The sequence below is a fragment of the Pogonomyrmex barbatus genome, unplaced genomic scaffold (genome assembly GCF_055798465.1).
Source record: "Pogonomyrmex barbatus isolate J1 unplaced genomic scaffold, ASM5579846v1 scaffold3, whole genome shotgun sequence".
Taxonomy (NCBI): Eukaryota; Metazoa; Arthropoda; class Insecta; order Hymenoptera; family Formicidae; genus Pogonomyrmex; species Pogonomyrmex barbatus.
In genome coordinates, this window is record NW_028297127.1 from 9,664,119 (window position 1) to 9,684,951 (window position 20,833).

Genomic DNA, 20,833 nt, shown 5'->3' on the forward strand with positions numbered 1-20,833 from the left:
GGTTTTCCGTGAACTTAATATGCAAATCAGCTGGAAACATTGCCTTGCATTTTAATCCACGACTGGACAGAGGATACATTGTTAGAAACACGAAACTACGTGGATTCTGGGAGAAAGAAGAGACATGTTTGTCTACAAGCCCCAGCAGATGTATTTTTCGTCGGAATATCTATATAAATCTTATGATTTTTTGTACGAACGATGCCTTTCAGGTAAAATAAAATAATAATATATGATACTATAATAAATAAATAAATAATATATGATACTTTAAAATACATGAAAGTGACAAAGAAATATCTAAATTTTTGTACATGTAATCTAATTGAAACTATACAAGAATTTGAAGAGTATTATAATTAAAAATGTCATTATACAGGATGATTCCTAAGTATAAGAAATTTAAAGAGATATTCTTTGGCTTATTGTATAAAAAAGACTTTATAAAAATTATGTCTTATTTTGTAAAGTGCTTTATTTTCTAAATACAGAATTAACTTTGAGAAAAAAAACATGAGAATTTCTAAAACGAGAAAATCTAAAACGTTTAGAGATATTTTAATCAAATTGTATTTACATGTAGTTTTAAGAACCATTATTTAATATATTGAAACATTTTTAGAACTAAGCATTCGTATCGATAATCATATTAAGCTTTTGAAATTAAAGAATAGTACACTTTTTTAACAATTTTTTAAATTCCTAAACTAAAATTTTGTGTTTTTTGTGTTTCTTTAACGCAGCTAGCCGTTTTGGAGTTAAAGTAGAAAATTGAAATTAGAACTGAAAATTGCTTTATTTTTTTATTCAGATCGTGTCATCACAAACGAAAAAACATAATAAACAGTACCTAAAAGAAGATCAAAACATATGAAAATTAAAGCAACTATTAAAAATGGTCACATATGATCATAATACATGCTTTTTCTGCTTGAAAATTATTTGTAAAATTTCATATATTATGCATCTATTAAGCATCTTTTAAACCAAATTTGATTAAAATATTTTTAAGCGTGTTATGTTTCTTTTAATAAAACACACGTTATACAGGGTGTCCCAAAACTCCCGCATTTGGAGTACACTACGTGATTTTTTATGCTAAAAAAAACAACTTTTTCCTTCAGTATTGTGTGCAACGAGTAATTTTTATAGTAAATCAAATTAAAAGTGACGAATGAGCGCGCATATGTGCGTAGCGGTCAGGGTTATTTTAATTATTGCACAATTGCATATAACAATAAAAAAGTACATTTAACAAATTATTTAGACACTATTATAAAAAAATCAATTTTTAGACTTTTCGTGATTACGTACTCACGTAATTAATAAGTATTCGTAAGTAATAAGTAAATTCAATATTTTTTTATTATCATATGCAATTGCACATACGACAATAAAAAAACAATTAAAAAATAGTAGAATGCTCAGTTCATATATCATAATTTACATTTATTTTTATTTCCAGATATTGCTACGAAATCAGACAATTTTTTTATTAAATCATTAAAGGATAAAAACAATACTTATTTTGTTAATTTTTATCATATTTTAAATAATATAGTATGTGAAATCATCAAAGATTAAGTACCAGACCGCGCCGGCTTAAGGAATGCGCACCAGCCCTGACTGCTACGCACATATGCGTGCTCATTCGTCACTTTTAATCTGATCTACTGTAAAAACTACTCGTCGCACGCAATTTTGCTAAAGGAAAAAGTTATTTCTTTTAGCATAAAGAATCACGTAATATACTCCAAATGAGAGGGAGTTTTGGGATACCCTGTATATGCTATTACTCAAGCTATTTATTATGGAATGAATACAACAAGGATAGTGCTACATAGGAGCTGACCGGCAGCTCTCACCCTTACTAAGTAGCAACACACATACATCAAGCATTCACACTGCCGGGGCTTGCGCGGGGGAGCCAGCGAATACCGGCAGTTACGCACCACCGTCGATGTTTGGCCTCCATCTGACACTGTAACGAGATGTAATTTCGTTAAATCGCCGCCAGTTCATCCATGAGCCCCAAAGGACTCTTGTGGTTAAAGAGCGAAGCTGGCCGGATGTTAGGCCGAGGGCACGCATTTCGCGTTCGCTTTGAGAGCTCCAGACGCCTCGCCATGATATTGTAATGGCGGTGAAACGTACATTATTACGCGGCACTCCTGCGTGTTCCGCTACCCGGTCCGCTAGATCATCATTCGACCGGTACTTCTCCACCTTCCGCTCATGGGACACACTCAACGCGGTTTCGCTGGAAACCACCTGCGCGTCAACGACCACTGCTTCACCATTCTTGACAATGGTCAGGTCGGGCCGCCTTCTGCCGGCAGAGGTCGAGTACGCTAGTTCCGCATCGACTTGCCATCCCTTCTGTTGTAGGAAACCACCGACTTTACGACACAGGTCGTTGTGTCGCAGGATTCTCCCTCCGTGCGTTCTGAAGCAACGCTGAACGCAGTGCGCTGGCATCTCCGTATCGGGACAACCCGCGCGACAGCGAACATTGCGCCCATCACGACCTCGGGAGACCCTCGCTCTTGACGGAAGGCTGTTAATCCGTACGTGGTGATAATGCACGTAGTCGGCTCCGGGTATGGCATCAGCACCAGCTGAGACCCAATGCGAACTCAGTTTGGACGAACCGACCTCCCTGAGTCCGCCCCCATCGCACGACTCGCACAACCATGCAGCGCACTGCTGCCTGAGCTCGGCGGTTGTGGTGACTCTGTTTCCACGGACGCGCATCTGGTTGTCACACCATACCATCTGCCTAGCCACGTATGTGGTTTCGGCAGCGGCGCACGCCGCGGGCAGAGTGCTCCGGCACAACCGCTGCAGTCGGTTATGTTTCAACAACCTTCAATCTGTAATATAGAAGAGAGTGCTCTTACTGTTTTTTTTTTCATGAAATGCCTTTTGATAATCTGCTTATACACTACTAGTTTTTCCTACACGTAATTAGATGCAACAACAACAATTCATTTAGTGTAAGTTCTTGTAAGTATACGGAGTCGTAAGTCGACGGACCTGCTCTGAACGGCGAACTATATATGCTGCCGGGATCGGCCTTTTTAAGGGCATAACCAGAATCAAGGCGAACTTCGTAATGTAGGCGACTCAATTTTTTGATAATGCCAAATTTCCATTCAGCTTTGTTTCGAGTCCCTCATCTTGCTTGTACCCTTTCTCCCACATATAATTGTCTAGGAACTTGTTTTTCAACAGTTTATTTCAAAATTGTATCGTTGAAAGACTTTAAGGCGTCGAGTTTGATTGCGTAGTCGGCGTCCTAAGTATAGCTCTGCAGCAAATTTATCGCTGGCAAGAGCAGGATACCTGAATTTCTCAGTACTTTTTCAGTAATTGAATTATATGACGTTGCCATTGATAGAAGTTTATTTTTGATGTTTTGAATATTACATTCGGCTAATCCCGTTACTGGGTAGCCTGGCGCGATAAACTTTTGGCGAATACTATTTTGATGATAAAAGTTGGCAAATGCTTCGCTGGTAAATATTGTAGCGTTATTTAACACAATTACGTTTCCTTGAAAACTAAAAATTTCCTGTAAACGAATAGTCATTTCAGTAGTTACAGCGTTGTGAATCACCTTGACTTCTACCTATTTTGATTTAGCGTCTACTAAAATTAGAAAGTGATGTCCTTGAAATTCACCAACATAATCTATATATATGCGATCAAAATTGTTTCCTGGTATGTCCCATGAATGAATCGGAACTTTTTGTAGATTCTTCTTCACTTTTCACATAGTTGACATTCTACATTTTCGATGTCTGTATCGATGTTTTTCCACCAACAATAATGCCGAGCAAGTTGTTTCATCTTCACAATGCCTATGTGTGTGACGTAACTCATCTAAAACTTATTTTCAAAGTGTTGATGAGACAATAACGCGATTGCCTTTAAAGATTATTCCATCTTGTAGACATATTCGGTATCGGTGTCGAAATCCTTAGATAGTTTGCTTTTCAATTTTAATAGCTCTTGGTCCTATGATGTCTCTTCTACGATCGATGTGTTATAAGTTATATTTATTGATGAAATCTGATTTATAATTTGATCGTGATTCTCTGTAATTTCTTGACTAAATGGATATTCCTGAATTGTTTTTGGCATATATTTTATTTGTGATAAGTAATCAGTTAGTGTTATTTTCTGCCTTTCTATTTGCCATTTCGTATTTAATTTCATATTTAAAGATTGACAAGAAAGTAGCGTAATAAGCGACCTGCTGTCATTGCTGGCAGTTCGCGTTGTGAAAAATTCGAGTAAGCGGACGGTTATCTGTCGCAATCTTGAATTTTCGGCTATATAAATACATAAAAAATTTATCGACGGAAAAAATTATCGCCAAAGCTTCCTTTTCGAGTTGATTATAGTTCATTTCTGTAGCTGTAAGTAACCTGGAAGTAAATGAGATTGTCTTTCAATTCCTTCAATGTGATAGAACTCCTGCGACTCCAGTTAAACTGGCATCAGAAGCAAGCAAAAGTGATAACTTCGGGTCATAAGGGACCAAAATATGGCCACTTGCCATTTCTGTTCGTAGATGACTGAAGGCATTTTCACAAGCGGTCTATTCCCATTGACAATTTTGACGCAAAAGATATCGAAGAAGATATGTGATTGTTGATAAATTTGGAATGAATTGAGCGTAGTACATCATTATCATTCCCTAAAATTGATGTAGTTCGTTCACATTTTTTGATGGTGGCACACTTATGGTCGTTTCAATTTTCCTTGGATCTTTCTTAATTGTATTGTTTTGAACAATGCCTAGATAAACTATTTTTTCTTTGAAAAATCCACATTTATTAGCATTGATATGTAGGTTGTACTGTTAGAGGCGTTCTAATGTATTGAAAGAATGTTGTTGACATTCCTCTTTTGTTTTTCCATGTATTATAATATTATCAAAATATGACAATACGCCTTGTAATACGGACAAAATTTGATAATTCTATTGAATTTACTCGGGGCGATTTTTTTCCGAATAATAAGCGAGTCGTTTTATATGCTCTTCTATGTGTAGAAATTATTTGGATAATTTGACTGTCTTCATCTATCTTAACATGAAGATGTGCCTTGAATAAGTCCAATCGGCAAAAATATTTAGACTTCCTTAGACTATTTAATATGTCGTCAACTTTACGGATCAGATAGTGTGCGTGTGTTTTTCAAACAGTGATTAACATGTATCTTATAGTCAAGGCATAAGCTGTTCCTGTAATCAGATAGTTCCGTCTGATTTAGAAAATAACTACTAGCGGAAATCCCCAATCGCTGACGTTGACTTTTGTGATGATTCCGTCACATCCATGATTATCAAGTTCGGCATTCGCATGTATGGGATTTCTCGTTCTTTGATGAAAGCTGATTTTTTTCCCTCAGCTGAAGAGAACAAGTGATATTAGGAATACAATTTTTAGGTTAAAATATTTCGTGGAATGTTGTAGTGATTTCTGACAGTAAATCAATGGATAAAACTGTTTGAATGTTTAAATTTGACCGTTTCTTATCAACCTAGCTCAGCAAGATTGATTTTCAGATGACGGATCCATGCACGACCAAATAGTGGCTAATCTGGCACAATGAATATAATTTCTTTTGATTCATGGTCTTTGTAACGTACTGCAACTTGATCTATTCCTAAAGGCTCAAAAATTGTTTGTATATATGACCGGAAACGAATATTAGTTGGCTGTAGTTTTGCTGTGATTCCCAATCGACGATATTCTGATTCAGGAAAGAATATGTAATCTGCTTCAGAGTCAACTTTGAATTCTTGTTTCTTTCCTTCGAGAACTACGTTCGTGTAGTATTTTCTTAAATCTTTCTTGGCGATATGACACTCTTGATACATCGATAATTAAGTTAACATAAAAATCATGTGTTGCTGTGGAATCGATATAATTAGTTGATGATTTTGTTGCTTTAATTTTATTTTTTTTGTTTCAACAGAGTTTGAATAGACTTTCTTGACATGACTAATGCGATTACATGCTACGCATTTCAGAGTATTATAGTCTATGCGACATTCTTTTGATAAATGGTTGTCCTTACCACAGCGTAGACAGTTTTCGATGTCAATTTCTCGATAATTTTTTATTTTGATATGATTATTTATTTATATGATTATTTGTTATGTAACTTCGAGCGTTTATATTGATCTTTTTTGGAATTTTATTGATCTTTTCTAGATATTTGATTAATCTCGTCGATTTTTGTTGCAATTGGAACTTAGGAACTATTCTTGTATACGTATCGTGCAATCCTCAAATGAATTAAGCACGAAGAAGTACATCATTTATCTTATCGTCGCACCTGTAGCCGGTTCCATCGATTGCAATTTAATAAAATTACAATCGATGATTCTCTGTTTTAATATAGCTACGTATTGTGCAATCTTGTTGCTCTGTTTTTCTTGTTGAACGCAATTGAAAAATTTATGTTGCTCGACCGATAGTGTTTACCTTGGGACAAAGATGCTTTTCTACCTTTTCGATTAATTCATCATATTTGATAATTGATGGATCATCGGAGGCTGAACATAAAACCTTATAACTTTTTGAACTAATGGAGTTAATAAGAAGATACTTTGACATTTCTTTATCTGTTTCATATTTTTTTATTTTTAAATAATTTTCGGAACGATGATGATATTGACAGAATATTTCTTTTACTGGCAAAAAATGATCGAAGTTCTGTATCAGCGTAAGATTTGACGGTGATGAATTTTGTTGTTGATTTGTCTTGTCGACATCTGTAGCAGCCTCTTGTCGTTGAACTTGTGTAGTAAGGTTCATCATAGCAATTAATAATAAATTGAACTGTTCTTGATTCATTTTGGCGAAGTTCGATAATCGTTACAATGTTTGACGAAACTTGATAACCATTAGCAATAAGTTAGTCTGACGATTATTCCACGGATATTGCTGAATTATCTAGGGTCGCGTATTTAGCATTCCGGGATTGTCAAAAGTTTATTTTTATCCTCTGTTGTGTTTCTTTTAATAAGACACGCGTTATGTATGCTGTTACTCAAACTATTTATTATCGAATGAATACAATAATCTTCAATCCATAATATAAAAGAAAGTACTCTTCTGTCTTTTTTTTTATGAAGCGCCCTCTGATAATCTGCTCGTACACTACAAAGCGTTTTCTAGATTTTCAAAATTTTCAAATTTCTTTTCTCAATTTTGACAATCTATACTTTGAAAAAAAAAAGCATTTAGGATATATTTATAGAATTTTCTTTTCTTCATAAAATCCATTAAGCAATTTTCTCAAGTTTTTTTACATTTATTTAGTTTAGCGAGATGAAATTATTCGCTATTTTGAAAAATTAAAAACTACTTATTTTAGCTTTTATTTACAATTGTGTAACTCTGAGGGCCATTTTACAAAATGTTATACTCTTTCTCGATAAGTTATTATCGGTTCAGTTTTAATAAATTTTATCTTTCCGAGAGGTAATGTATAAAATTCGTGAGATGGTGCATAAGAATTTTGGAGGAGTTCTCGGAAGTGAGTCCGGAGTTTCCCAATCGGGGTTGATTCCTCATTCCATTATAGCCGACTGGAACATTGTTCCTCTAATAACTCTACTGGTCGGTTCTACCTGAACGGCTTTATTTGCTTTCTCTTTTGCCTGGAGGACTTGAAAGTAATGGAGAAAGAGGAAACGGGAATCTCCAGGAAGATGAAGTAGATCTTCGCCTATGAGGATCTCTGTATCTCAGGAATAATCTTAGAGATCCACCGCATTGGAGAAAGTTCCAATAGGAAAAGCCTCTAAGGGGGAGAATCCTCTCGTTGAATTCCTTAGGACGACAGGATTATGCTATTGCAACATTTGCTCTCAGCTTCTTGCTTCATGAATGATGATACTGCATAATGCTGCTCTATTTGTACTGTTTCTGACTTTTTTAAATAATGAAAAAATTTGTCCTCTATTGTCAATTGTGTAATTAATTTTTCCTATGAATTTGTCTCACAGCGACGAAGTGAAATTGCTGAATACTAGGTGAACTTTTAATGTGGTATCTATGATCGCCACATTTAGGAATCTGTATTTTGTTTTATTTGAATCTGTATGTATAATGCGATATTATGTCCAGCCCAGAAAAATTATTGAGAAAAAGAGAAACATGGATAAATATGAAAGAATAGCAACACCTTCCTTAAAGATCAAGTATTTGTAACGTAAACTTTTAAGTCAAACACATTGTGTATGTTTTGACACTGAGTTAACGATAAGAGAACGCTATGACATTGCGTATATTCGTCAGTTCTTTTTAGGTCAAGAAATTTAGCACTTTTTACCAAGAAGAATCCTGTGCGATCAATAGGATAGCAGGAAGAGAAAGCGGATTTTAAAAGAAAATTAAAGAATTAAACATTACATTGTTTGATACCAGCCGAGTACATGGTAACACACAACAGCAAGTAACATAACCAGTTTCTCGGCAAGCAGGATCTTAGTTGCTAAATCTTTTGTATGAAATAAATTCAATAAGCATATCAATAACTACGTGCCACTAGATTAGTAGACTTTCAATGTAGTGATTCTATAATAATTCGATAATCAAATATTCTTAATATCGATTAAGATCCCTTTTATTATTTTCCCCCACTTCGCAATATATAATTCTAGTGCCTATCTGCCGAGAAACCGGCTATATTATTTGCTAAAGAATTAAAATTTTAACATAAATCTTTAATGAGAATTAAACAATTTATATAACTCAAGAAAGCGAAAGAAAATAAGCATGAATATTCGGACATGTGTATGTACATATCTATGTACATTATCTCGCGGATGTTACAATGATACGGAGATCGACGATTAGGATTTCGTCGAGGAATCGTATAATTATCATTGAATTTTTACTGCGTTACCATCCCACTTGATTATTACAATTTTTCTATCTATATGATAAATATATAAAACTTTTACATAATTAACATAAAAATGAATAATATATTATAATAAGCGTGTATTATAATCAGTGTAAATAATGACAGTCTTAGTAAATAAAAAAAGAAGAGATAAACGAAATAATTACTGTGGAGAAATTTGATCGTTTTCTGAAGGAGCAGTGATGAGGATCGAGGATTGATCGTCACAATCGGCAGGAAAAGATGGGTTATCGGAATGAATAAATGCTCATATTTTAACATAATTATCTTAATTTTTTTTTAACTTTTTTTTATATTTTTTGCCTTCAAACGTTGTTTCTATCTTTATTTTGTCCATAAATAACTCCCTATACATTACTTCTTATATATCACACTTAGTGTACATAAATCTAAGTTAAAAATCCGTCTTACATAGTCTATTATAACCTTTTCCAATTTCTCTTTTTCTTTCCAGCCCCATTTTTCTACCCTATAAGCCATCACACTTTGTATCAGATATTTGTACAAAATCCATCTTCTTCCAAAGTCATTTCTACATAATCTTTCTTTTATATCTCATATTTTCTTTGCAGTCATTCGCTTGCTACTCTTCGTAATCTTTGTAATTATATTTCCTGTTCATAGTAAAATAGTATATATTTGAATGTCTGTATCTCTTCTATAATTTTATTATTCCATTTTCATATTTCTTTTTTTTCCTTTCTTTTTTTATTAAATACTACTATTTTTCATTTAATCTACACTTAACTCTAGTCTTCATTCTTTCAGAAAGCTCTTAAACATATCTATCATATCTAATATTGCATTCCTATTTCTCGCACATAATACAATATCATCTGCATGCGCTGAGTTTCACAATCTACTCTTTTCTATATTTATTCCTTCTATTTCTTTCTTTCTAAATATCTCATCTATATCCGCCATACAAATTAAACAAGAATGGACTCATTACACAGTTTTGTGCTCTTTTCTTTATGTAGAAATCTTCCGAGAGTTCTTCTTTCGTCCTTATCTTTACTTCTGTCTCCTCATAAACTCTTTCCACCTTTTTTTACCGTTTGTTATTTTATTCCTTTCTTCCTTATTATATTCCATAACGTATCTCTATCCACATTGTCAAAAACCGTCTTCAAGTCTGCAAATAATGCATATATCTTTCCATCCCTTCTTATCCTCCTTCCTTTTGTATTATATGATGTAGTTCAAAGATTTTTTATAATATCTTTGTACTACATCATATAGTTATTGCTGATCTACTCTTTCTTTTTGAAAACTAACTTAACTCTCCGATACTAGTCTCTTCTCTTTCATAGTCCTCTTCTAGTCTTCTTCCAGTCTATTCCTAAGTATCTTTGCATATCTTGTAAGCCATGCATAGTAACGATATACCTCTATAATTTTCTACTTCTTTTTGTTCCCTTCTCTTATATATAGGAACTTTTATGCTCTTTTTCCATTCTTGCGAAATTGTTGTCCTTCAGATCATCTTCACATTTTAATAATCTCTCCCATAGGACCTTTTCTGCGTATTTCCACGCCTCAATCGGTATTCCATCTATTCTCACCGTCTTTCTCAACTTTACTTTTTTCAATACTTTCATAACTTCCTCTTCTTTCAATACGTCTTCCATCTGTTCTTCATCTGTATCCTGTTCTCTTTCCTCTTACTTTTTATCTTATTCTTCTTTTTTTCTTCTTATAAATTTCCAAATTTCAGCCTCTCTTCTCAATTTTTTCAATTCCTCCTTTTCTTTCTCTTTTTTTCCTTTCTCTTCATTAATTCTCTCATCTTCTTTTTTTCCTCTGTATATTTTTCTTTGTTTATTTTCCCGTCTTCACTTTCCATAAATTCTCTTTACTTTTTCCTTTTTCTTTACAGTTCCTATTTCACCAATCCTTCTGTTCTATCTTTCTCTTCTTTCTTCTTATGTTCTTTTTTACCATTACTCCCCTTAATACTTTCCTTCTATTGTATATCCCTCTTTATCCTTCTTATCTTCCACACAATTTCTGTTATTTCTCTAAATTTTCTTCTTGTATCCACCAAGTAGCACAAGCTGTCGTATAATAATCATAGAAACGTTTACATGACTTTTTTACAAACTTTATGACTTTTTCTTATAACCCTTATACGACTATAAAAATGTATACGTAGTAACATCATAGAAATGTTTATCAAAATACACGGGTGGTGTCTCGACGCCAAGTTCAAGCGCAGCGAAGTTCGCGTAGAATGGCGGCGAGATGCCCGTGGCTCTATTTACGCGAGACCCCGGGATGAATTCGGTCTACATTTTCATATCTCAGCAATGACTGCATCGATTAAGTTTTAATTATGCTTAATCGATAGCTGAGTATCAAATTAAATAAGAAAAGTGTTTTTTTTCTTTGTGTTTTACAAACTGAGATATCGTGACGCAAAATTCAAATTGATAAATTTAAGAAAGTCCTCCGTCGTCGACCGTGACTCTCTTTTTTCTGTCGCAAGAGGCGCTAATGAACATCTCTGTATGACAGCTCTTGCAGCGCTCATTTTTTCTATTTGATATGTCTTTGACAGATGTCCTTCGTGTGAAGTTGTATTGATTAATAAAAAAGAAGATATAACATGTGTCATATATAATAGTAAGTAATATTGAATAGTAATATAATATATAGTAAATAATATAATATATAATACATTGAAGAAATAGTCAAATCCATCAAAATAAATAATTTTACATTAAATTATAAGAAAAAATGTTGACTCAAATTAATTTATATCATAATGTTACCTAATTATATAAATATATTTACTTAAATCTATTAATGGTATTATTATCCATAATTATTATTATTCATAATCATGATCTATAAGAAGTATAATAATGTTATTTCTAAAAATGTTAATTAAAAAAATCTTATAATTATAAATCATATAATTATAATTATAAATCTTATAATTTTCTAAAAATCTTGCGGAAATTTTATAGAAAAAATTATAAATAAAAAATTTTTGAATTTTCCACACGTTCCTTAATATAACTTCGTTCCTTAATATAAATACCCGGGAAAAAAGTTTATATCTAATTATATATAATTATATATAATTTTGTAGATCTAATTATGTATGGATTTTTACCTGATCTAATTATATATAAATAGATAAAATTGTCTATGATTATATATGAACAGGTCAAATTATGCATACTTATGACGACAAAATTATGATTGCGTTCCAATATTGACTGCTAGTACTGAAAAATCTATAATATGTGTGACATAAAATACCCTTACAAAAAATAAGTGAAAAAAATGAAAAAATGAAAAAAAATGAGAGAAAGCGATGAAACATTTTTTATCTCATGTTTCTAAAACCGGTCATCATCCATTCGGAGATCCTGCTTCACGTCGGTATTGGGATGAAATCTGTTACTGAAATGACCAAATAAGTAATTATAGGATCTCTGCTTAAAACATGATAGATAGTCTAGTTAATGAATATTACTATATTGTATAAATAGTCTCAATTTTAAAATCTCGATTGCATATGTAATTCTTGTAGATAATTTAATTACATATATAGAGCCATGAATCTATGTTTAATAAGAATCATTATTTTTATGAAAATGTTTATAAATTGTTGTATATATTTTATTTACTTGTTAATGAATTTGTTGTTAATGAATTTGTTAATAACTGTATTAAATATGGGAAATATTTTTCTTATTTAGTTATATTATAGTTATATTACAGTTATATTATAGTTAATTAAGAAAGATAATTAATAATGTTATTTCATTATTTATTCATTTATTTATTAAAAATGACTTAAAAATGATGATTAAATGACGATATACAATATTTATGACGATAATATTTCATGACAAATGTTACATTTATTTTACGTCATTATTCAGTGCACTGAGATCGAATGACGAGAAATGACCTTAAATCATCATCATAATGATGTCATCTTGCTACTTGGGTATATATATATATATATATATATATATATATATAATTAGATATAATTATACATTTTTAAATACAATTAGATCAAGTTTTTAATAGGTCCATTTTTATGGCAAATATAAAAAACTAATATATTTTTACAAGTATGTTTATTTATAATACTTGTATTTATGAACAATCTCATATATAAAATATTAAGTTTTTCATAAAATAAACGAAGTGAACCAGTGTAATTATATTAAACATCAAATATTCCTTAAGAATCCTTTATCCATTATATTTGATTGAAATCATGTGTTTGTAAAGTATGTATATTCGTATATATGTATATACGTATAAATCGTACAATATCAAACTCATAATATCTCGGAAATGTCTCTCATTTAGATATTATTATTTATAGTTTGATGCATCATAATATATTATATATACATTTTTATATAATTTAATGTATATCTTTCTATTTGAAAAAGAAATATAGTATTGTATAATTTAATTTGAAGTTGTAAGCATTTTGATATGATGTTGTAGCCAGATCTACAATCAATAATAAAAGTAGTCCGCATGACAACAAAATTAGGCCGCATGAATCTCGAAAAGTCTTTCGAAAGACGACACAAATGTGTGACCGCCGAAATTGCGACCAGTCTTTCGAAAGACCGTAGAAATGCATCACGCGAGAAGATTGCGAAAAGCCTATCAGCAAATTCCTAAATTTGATGATCAAACCGAGTGTAATATTGATTAATCAATATCACGCTATCAATCGACGCAACCGATCAAAATGCTGATCAGGCATCGATCAGACTATATAACCGGTTACACAAGGCGGAGTCGAGAGAGTCAAGAATAACGTGTCGTTCGGAATCATTATTATAAACATCATGCAAGATATTACAAAAGCGCGGCGAAGTTCACGCGAGCCGTACTATCAGCGTCTCAGGTGACATACTCGGTCGTCGGCTGCCAGAGTAACGCGATATACGCTGAGCCGCCTGCCGATGTTTAACCGTGTGTAAAGTAATAAACTAAGAAATACTAATCTCAAGAATTTGTGCATTTATTAAATAAACCAATTAAAATAAAGAAAGTGTGTTACTGAATTCAAGAAGATCTTTACATTCTTTTGATCCTGCTCGGAGTCCCAACTCCTTAGGCTTAACGAACCCAACTATCTCTAATATTATCGTTGTAGCCCATACAGGGTACAACAATAATCATTTATAATTAGATATAAACTTTTCTTCGAAAAAAATTTCAATATAATTTTACATAATTGTACATAGAATTATTAATATTTTGATATAATTACATATAATCAGATATAAAGTTTTTACCCGAAAAAAATTTCAATATAATTTTAAATATTTTGATATAATACTTAAATTATAAATACTTTGATATAATTGCATATAATTAGATATAAACTTTTTACCCGAAAAAAATTTTATATAATTTGATATGGAATTATAAATATTTTGATATAATTGCATATAATTTGTAATATTAGATTTAATAGATCTCATTATACATAATTATATATAATTATATCTAATATGATATAATTAGATATAAACTTTTGTTGTGTCACTCCGGGCGCAACACGGGAGCGCGTGTCGGAAGGGGGAAGGGGGAGTCACACTCACTAGTTTTCAATAAAGCGCTTTATTTTAACGGACTTGGGTGTTCGCTAATTTCGAGATACCCACTACTATCACATTTCACACTTCCTTACGATCCTACGCGTCGATACTTGTGCGTCCGCGCCTCTGAATCTAAGCTCGCGCCTGATACTCTTGTTGTTCTTTTATCGGTCCGCTGTTACGCGGCCTCGGCGCGTGTGGAAACGTTATTTGGCGCGTCAGCGTTTCGACACGTATTGTCAGAGTCAACGTCCTTGCCAAATTGCACATCGGTTGCAATCGGCACGTTCGCGCATTATTCTTTATTATTTTTAATTCGTATTTTAATTACATATTTTAATTCTCGGGTTAGTCAAAATCCTTGGGATTCTGACTAGTCGGCGATGTCGCGAGGTCAGATTACGTTATTCAGGTTGTCTCGCAACACTTTTTTTCCCGGATAATTTTTAATTGTAATTTTAATATATTGTATATTACCAAAAAACAAATAAAATTGATTCTAAGATTGCATAAAATTCAATTTTTACAAGAAGTAAAAACAATTCTTCCAAAATTTAAATACTCCAAAAATAGGTTTTATATATTATTATATAAAACCTATTTTTGGAGTATTTAAATTTATATATATATTATTACTATTTATTATTATTTACTATTATTTATTATTAAATATTACAAAATGATAAATTAGTAAAAATAGATCAATTTAATTTATACAGTACCAACTACAATATCAGTAGGAGGACAATTTTATAAGATAATGAATAGTTTTCATCATGGATCATTGAAGATGGTCATTATACAAATATAATATATTGTTATAAATATAATATATTGTATTATCCGAGGTTCTGGAGGAAAGGTAATACTTTTCATCTGGAGGAGGAGAACTCGGGTGGACATACGGAACCTTTTCTGTTCTCGCAGAACGACGTTGTGAGGTCGATCCGCGAGTCGAACGCGCGCTAAGGGGACAGGAATCGAGTCAGCGTCGGTGACGTTATAACCGTTACCTGCGCCAGCGCTATCGGTGGTCCGTTTTTTGGTCAGAGAACCGAATCTCTTTTACCAGGGATGGACCTCGTGCGATCCTCAAGGAGCCGTGAATGGTTCGGGGTCAAGTTTTAGGGTAAATAAATCGAGACGGAATTCGAGTTAACTGATTTAATAATAATAATAAAAAAAAAGGAATTACAATATGTTATTCGCAAATTTTACTGTGTACATTAAAGTGTTGAAGTACTGGTTACAAAAAAAAATTTTTATACGTAAATTTTGAATAATAATAAATAACAAACAAACAAAAGAAAATCTGGTATTTATATACCCAATTGTTCCAATTGGGGCAAGAAATTGGTGATCGCGAGCATGTCGATGGGATCGGGTTGCAGGTGTGGCGGGGGATCAGGATGAGCGCTGCGGAAAGTCTTGACTGGAACGAAGGGAAGATAGTCACGGGAAATGTACATAGGGATGGTATCGATAATTTGGTGTATTGAGATTTGTTCCCAAAACTGGCTGTCGGGTTTGAATTTTTTTTTAATGAAAAATGTGCCAGGAGGTGGATGGGTGGGAGAGCGGGGAAATTGGCGGACGAGATTGAAGAACTTCTCTACGTCGAAGTTCTCTGGAGTACATTGTTTTTCAAAATCTGCCGCGGAGCGGAGGGCAGTGGCGTACTATTGTAAGGTGATGTTAGCTAGTCTCGGTTCTACGTCTATTAACTGCTCCGCGAGTTCTTCGGTGTGTCCGGTTTCGCGACGAATCCGCTTATTAAACTTCTCTCGACGGTGTCGCAATGCCCGTTTCGTTGAGTTGTTCGGGATGGCTTTTGTTTGGTTCACTGCAAATGAGAGAGAGTGTGAGGTGAGAATGGTAAAAAAAAAAAGAAATTGAGGAATCGTGATAAGGCAGCTTCACCGAATCAATCGGCGGCTTGCCAGGTTGGAATGTTGTGGAATCGGGATAGACAGCTTCATCGAATTAATCGGCGGCTTGCCAAGTCGGAGTGTGGAGAAATCGGAGAAGGCAGCTTCACCGAGTTAATCGGCGGCTTGCCAATTTGGAATGTTGGAGTGTTTTAATGAAACAAATATGTAGAGATCGCGAACCAAACAACCAGTCTACTGCGGGAAAAAGTGATAAAGATGGACTTACTTTTGCTGTAGCGGCCGCTGCTGATGGACGAGAAGTGTGGTGGCTAGGCTGGCTCGTGGATCGAATTACACGAAAAATGTAAGAAAAAATGTAAGAATCGCGCACAGATTCTAACTGAAAAAGATTTTTCAACAACCTCGGATGGTCCGTGACGGCGTGGAGCGATGAGAAGCGAGAAGAGAGCGATCCGCTCCAAATCGCGGTTTTTAAAGGATTCCGAAGGGGTAGGAATATCTGAGGGCGTGATGGATTTCCGCGTTGGCTTGTCGAATGATAGTTTAGAAAAATTGTGAGTATAGAGGAAGGAGGGGAGCGATGTGAATTGTGATTGTTTTTATATTTCCAGATTTCCTAGCGAATGATGGAATTAGTTAGTGAAAATTTTCCCGCCAATCCACACCCTCAATCATTCATTGGTGTGGCCGCCAATGGCCGCTAATCGTTTCTTCTTGATTGGCGTTTCCCTTAGTTTCCCCACCAATTTGGGGAGTGTCACCCTCGAACGATCCGACGCGTTTCTTATCCGTTAGGAATTTGCTTTTGTTAATATTTTTTATTTTTATTGGTATGTTATAAATATATATATATAAATATATATATTATACTTGTCGGTGCCGACAAAGCTGTCTATCGCAAGAATTATTTTTTTTGATAGTGAGACGTATCTCGAGAGGAATTTTTGTTTATTTATTTAGGGTTTCTTTAGATCGTTCGAAGCGCTTCATTTTCTGATTAGCAGCCGTTATCTTTTTCCGAAAGAGATGAATTCGTAAAGTCCCCCGGACGTAACAATATGTAGAGATGAAACGTCTAATGGATAGACATCGATAATGCACAAATTAACAAGAAAAAAATGGCTTAGAGGAGCAAAAAATATGCATATATACTTTTTTGCAAAAGATTGTTAAAATATAATTATTGTATATGATTGTATGTTCTTTCTAGTATATATAAAGTATTATATGATTGTATGTTCTTTCTAGTATATATAAAGTATCTAGTATATATAAAAATGTTTCAAATATGCTAAATAATAGATATTATTAGTTACTTAAAAAATGAGTGATATTCTAACAAAATTATCTTTTAAAAAAGATAAAAAATAAATTCACGTATCTTTTTTCTTATTTATGTAAAAGAAAGAATTTTATACAAAAATTTCCATCTACAAAAGTCTTTTTATTAATAATTTTATATTGATATGAAAGATGTGATATTAAGTATTGGCGCTAATTTCTAATTTAACAAAATAAAAAGAAGTTTACAATGAAATACATTTTATTTTGTAATTCATTTTTGAAAAGTCATTTCATTATTTCTACAAAACACATAAGATGTTGAGAACACTATTGACTATCTATCATTAGCAAAAGACAGAATAGTGTAAACCCGTCAGTAGTAAGGGGGGCACTATGGCGCGTCAAAACAAACCCCCACCACCTTCCCACTGCCGCCAGGGGCGTGGCCCCCGACGGTCAAAAACTGGCAGCCACGTGGAAATGGAGCGTTCTGATTGGTCGGTGGGGATGAGTGATGATAATTAGGTAATTACTGTGAGCGTTCTGATTGGTTGGCTCCGTAGCTGCCAGACGCGTGATTGGCTCTACCCATAGTGCCCAATGTGTGCGATTGGTTGTCGAAATGCTAGACGAGGTAGGGGAAGGGTGAGAAAGCGTCTGGGATCGATCGGAGTCCGAAAACAAAATGGCGACTGCGAAAAGAAATATGGCGGGTCTGTAAAAGGAATATACTTGTCGAGAATGGAATACGATTTTTTGTTCACGTAGGATGGAGCGAAGAGAAGAAAACCGATTTTTTGTGGAATTTACTGGTTGTATACGGGATATGAAGAATCACGTTTTTCTTAGGGCGAAAGGTTTCTCGGCGTCTCATAGTCGGTGAATTTAGATAAATTTCTCGACTCGTTAGACATTTTTTGTATGGGGGAAATATAGGTTACGAGTGGATATAGGTTTTGAAGACATGCGATTTTCGGTGTGTAATAATTATTATTTATCAGGTCGTACGGTATTTGGGAGGAGGAAAACGAGAACGGACAGGTTCGCACTATCTATTTCTGACGTCGATGACGTCGAATTCTGAGTTATACGAAGCTTTCTAAGACAAACACGCGGATTGAAAAAATTTTCTAGATGTAAACTCTAGATTTTTCTAACATTTGGGGTTATACACTACCGAGGTTATGTTCCTTAATTCTATGGTAAACAAACGAAAAATATTTAAAAAACGATTAGATATTTCTAGCTTGGAATTATGTCGCTAAAATTGGCTTTAAATCGGTGGGAAAGGAAGTAAAATGGGCAAAGAATTTATGTTACAAAAATTAGATTTATTGTTATATCATTATACAAATTATACCATAATAGTGTTTCTTTAATGTTTAATAGTTCTTAAAAGTACAAGTTTGTATATGACAGCACGTTACATGAGATTTTTCACATTTCTTTTTTCCATGAAGAAAGATTTTACGAAATAATTGTACGATTAGTTTATCATTATCTTCGTAATCTTCGCTGAATATTTTGAGAAATTGTTTAAGCTTATAACCGTGAGACAAATAATAAAGAAATACGCAGCAATATTGTCCACAGGTCTGAGAAAATATGCCCTGTAATCGTGTGATGTTCCATTTATGAGTAGTAGAGTTTCGTCGAAGTCGCAGATTGAATCTGGAATCCAGAGGAGGTAGTCCGTAGCTATCGAAATACGTGCCTTCTCCGTGCTTGTCTAGGTAGAAAGCAACCCAGTGTTGTCCAGGACGATCGTGATTATCAGTGTTGGCGACGATGGCCGTCGACTTCGTCCACACCCTCGGGATTCTGTCGGCAGGATACACACCCGCATGTTCGATACTGAGATGATGCAACGCTCGTAAGATTTCGAGCGAATTCATCTTCCGCGGTGTGGAATGATGTTTGACTTGTTTTTTGGCTCGTCGGTGTCGTTATATTTTTATCCTCTTGCGAGGATTGTAGGGTAGAAGTTTCCTTTTTTCACACTTGAGTTTCGATAGATCTTCTTTCTCGGCTTTTATTTGTTCGCACCTCGCCTGTTCTTTTTCTAATCTCTTATTTCTCCACGTAACGAGATTTGGAAAATTTCGTTTTATTGTAAAAACCTCGCTTTCTGTATCACTGTCATCGGAACTTTCAATAGTAAAAGAATTAGCGCTGCTTATGTAGCAGTTCCCTTCTTGAGATTGCATCCAGTATCTCAATTTGCAGGCATTGCGTAACGCGCAATGAAATTTGTCGGAATTTCGCTGAAACCCGTGATGACCGCAGCGCAATTTATGCTCTTCGCCTTCCGACAGGTTTTTGAAAGCAGGAGAGATTCCTTCTAGATTATATACGTTTCTTGCGAGTGTATTTTCCAAATAATGTATCTTCTCTCGACCTCGGGTGTATATGTAACGCGCTTGCCGTGCAATTTCACATAGTTCCGCCATGAAATGTTTGGAATTGACTGTTCCGTCAAACCACTCGATCCCATGGAAGTTTCGAGAGAGCCAGTTGTTTTCTCGTCTGTATTTTTCGGGTAATTCGACAAATGGATATGGAGGCATCATAATACAGTGACTTATGAATGCTTCGTTAATGGCGACAACCGCTACTTCCTTCGGCATAAACTTTCCCTCAGCGTCGCGGAAACCTTGTATATCGATAACTATATCCATGATGCGTAGAATATACTTTCAATTTATTTTGCACGAAGTGACGACGTTCACGTCTAAAGCAAAACTGCGGCTACTTTTTGTTAAGCTTTCGAAGAAATAGAAATGAAAAATAGATAACGGTGGGAGGGGGGAAATTCGAGTATGTCTCATCCGCTAAAATCAACGATAATTTGATGCGAGGAATCGATCTCTAACACGTTATCGAATTCTGCGTAAACGATACAATTAATCGTTGAGGTAATAGCTTTTTCAAATCGCACCTCTAATCGTAAACTTCCATGTCTGACAAGATTCCAATGTCCAGCGCAATTTGCCGATAGATCGGGAGTGAGATCGAAAGCGAAAAGCGTGAAACCTTTGGCATAATCTTCTCTGCTTATAGAATTCCCCTCGTTTAAAAAATGGATGCCTGTTCCTGAGAAGAGGG

The 20,833-nt window shown here is 34.1% G+C and overlaps 1 protein-coding gene and 1 pseudogene across 3 annotated transcripts in view; one reads left to right on the forward strand and one right to left on the reverse strand.

Moving 5' to 3' along the window:
- Positions 1 to 20,833, forward strand: part of LOC105433428 (galectin-8) — a 420,969-nt gene that overhangs the window by 280,529 nt on the left and 119,607 nt on the right. For all 3 annotated transcript variants that reach the window (XM_089079009.1, XM_089079010.1, XM_089079011.1), the window contains exon 3: positions 2 to 212. In XM_089079009.1, the coding sequence (XP_088935135.1) occupies positions 2 to 212 (211 nt within the window). The remainder of the gene's footprint in view (position 1; positions 213 to 20,833) is intronic.
- On the reverse strand, positions 3,383 to 6,875 carry LOC148936038 (uncharacterized; annotated as a pseudogene).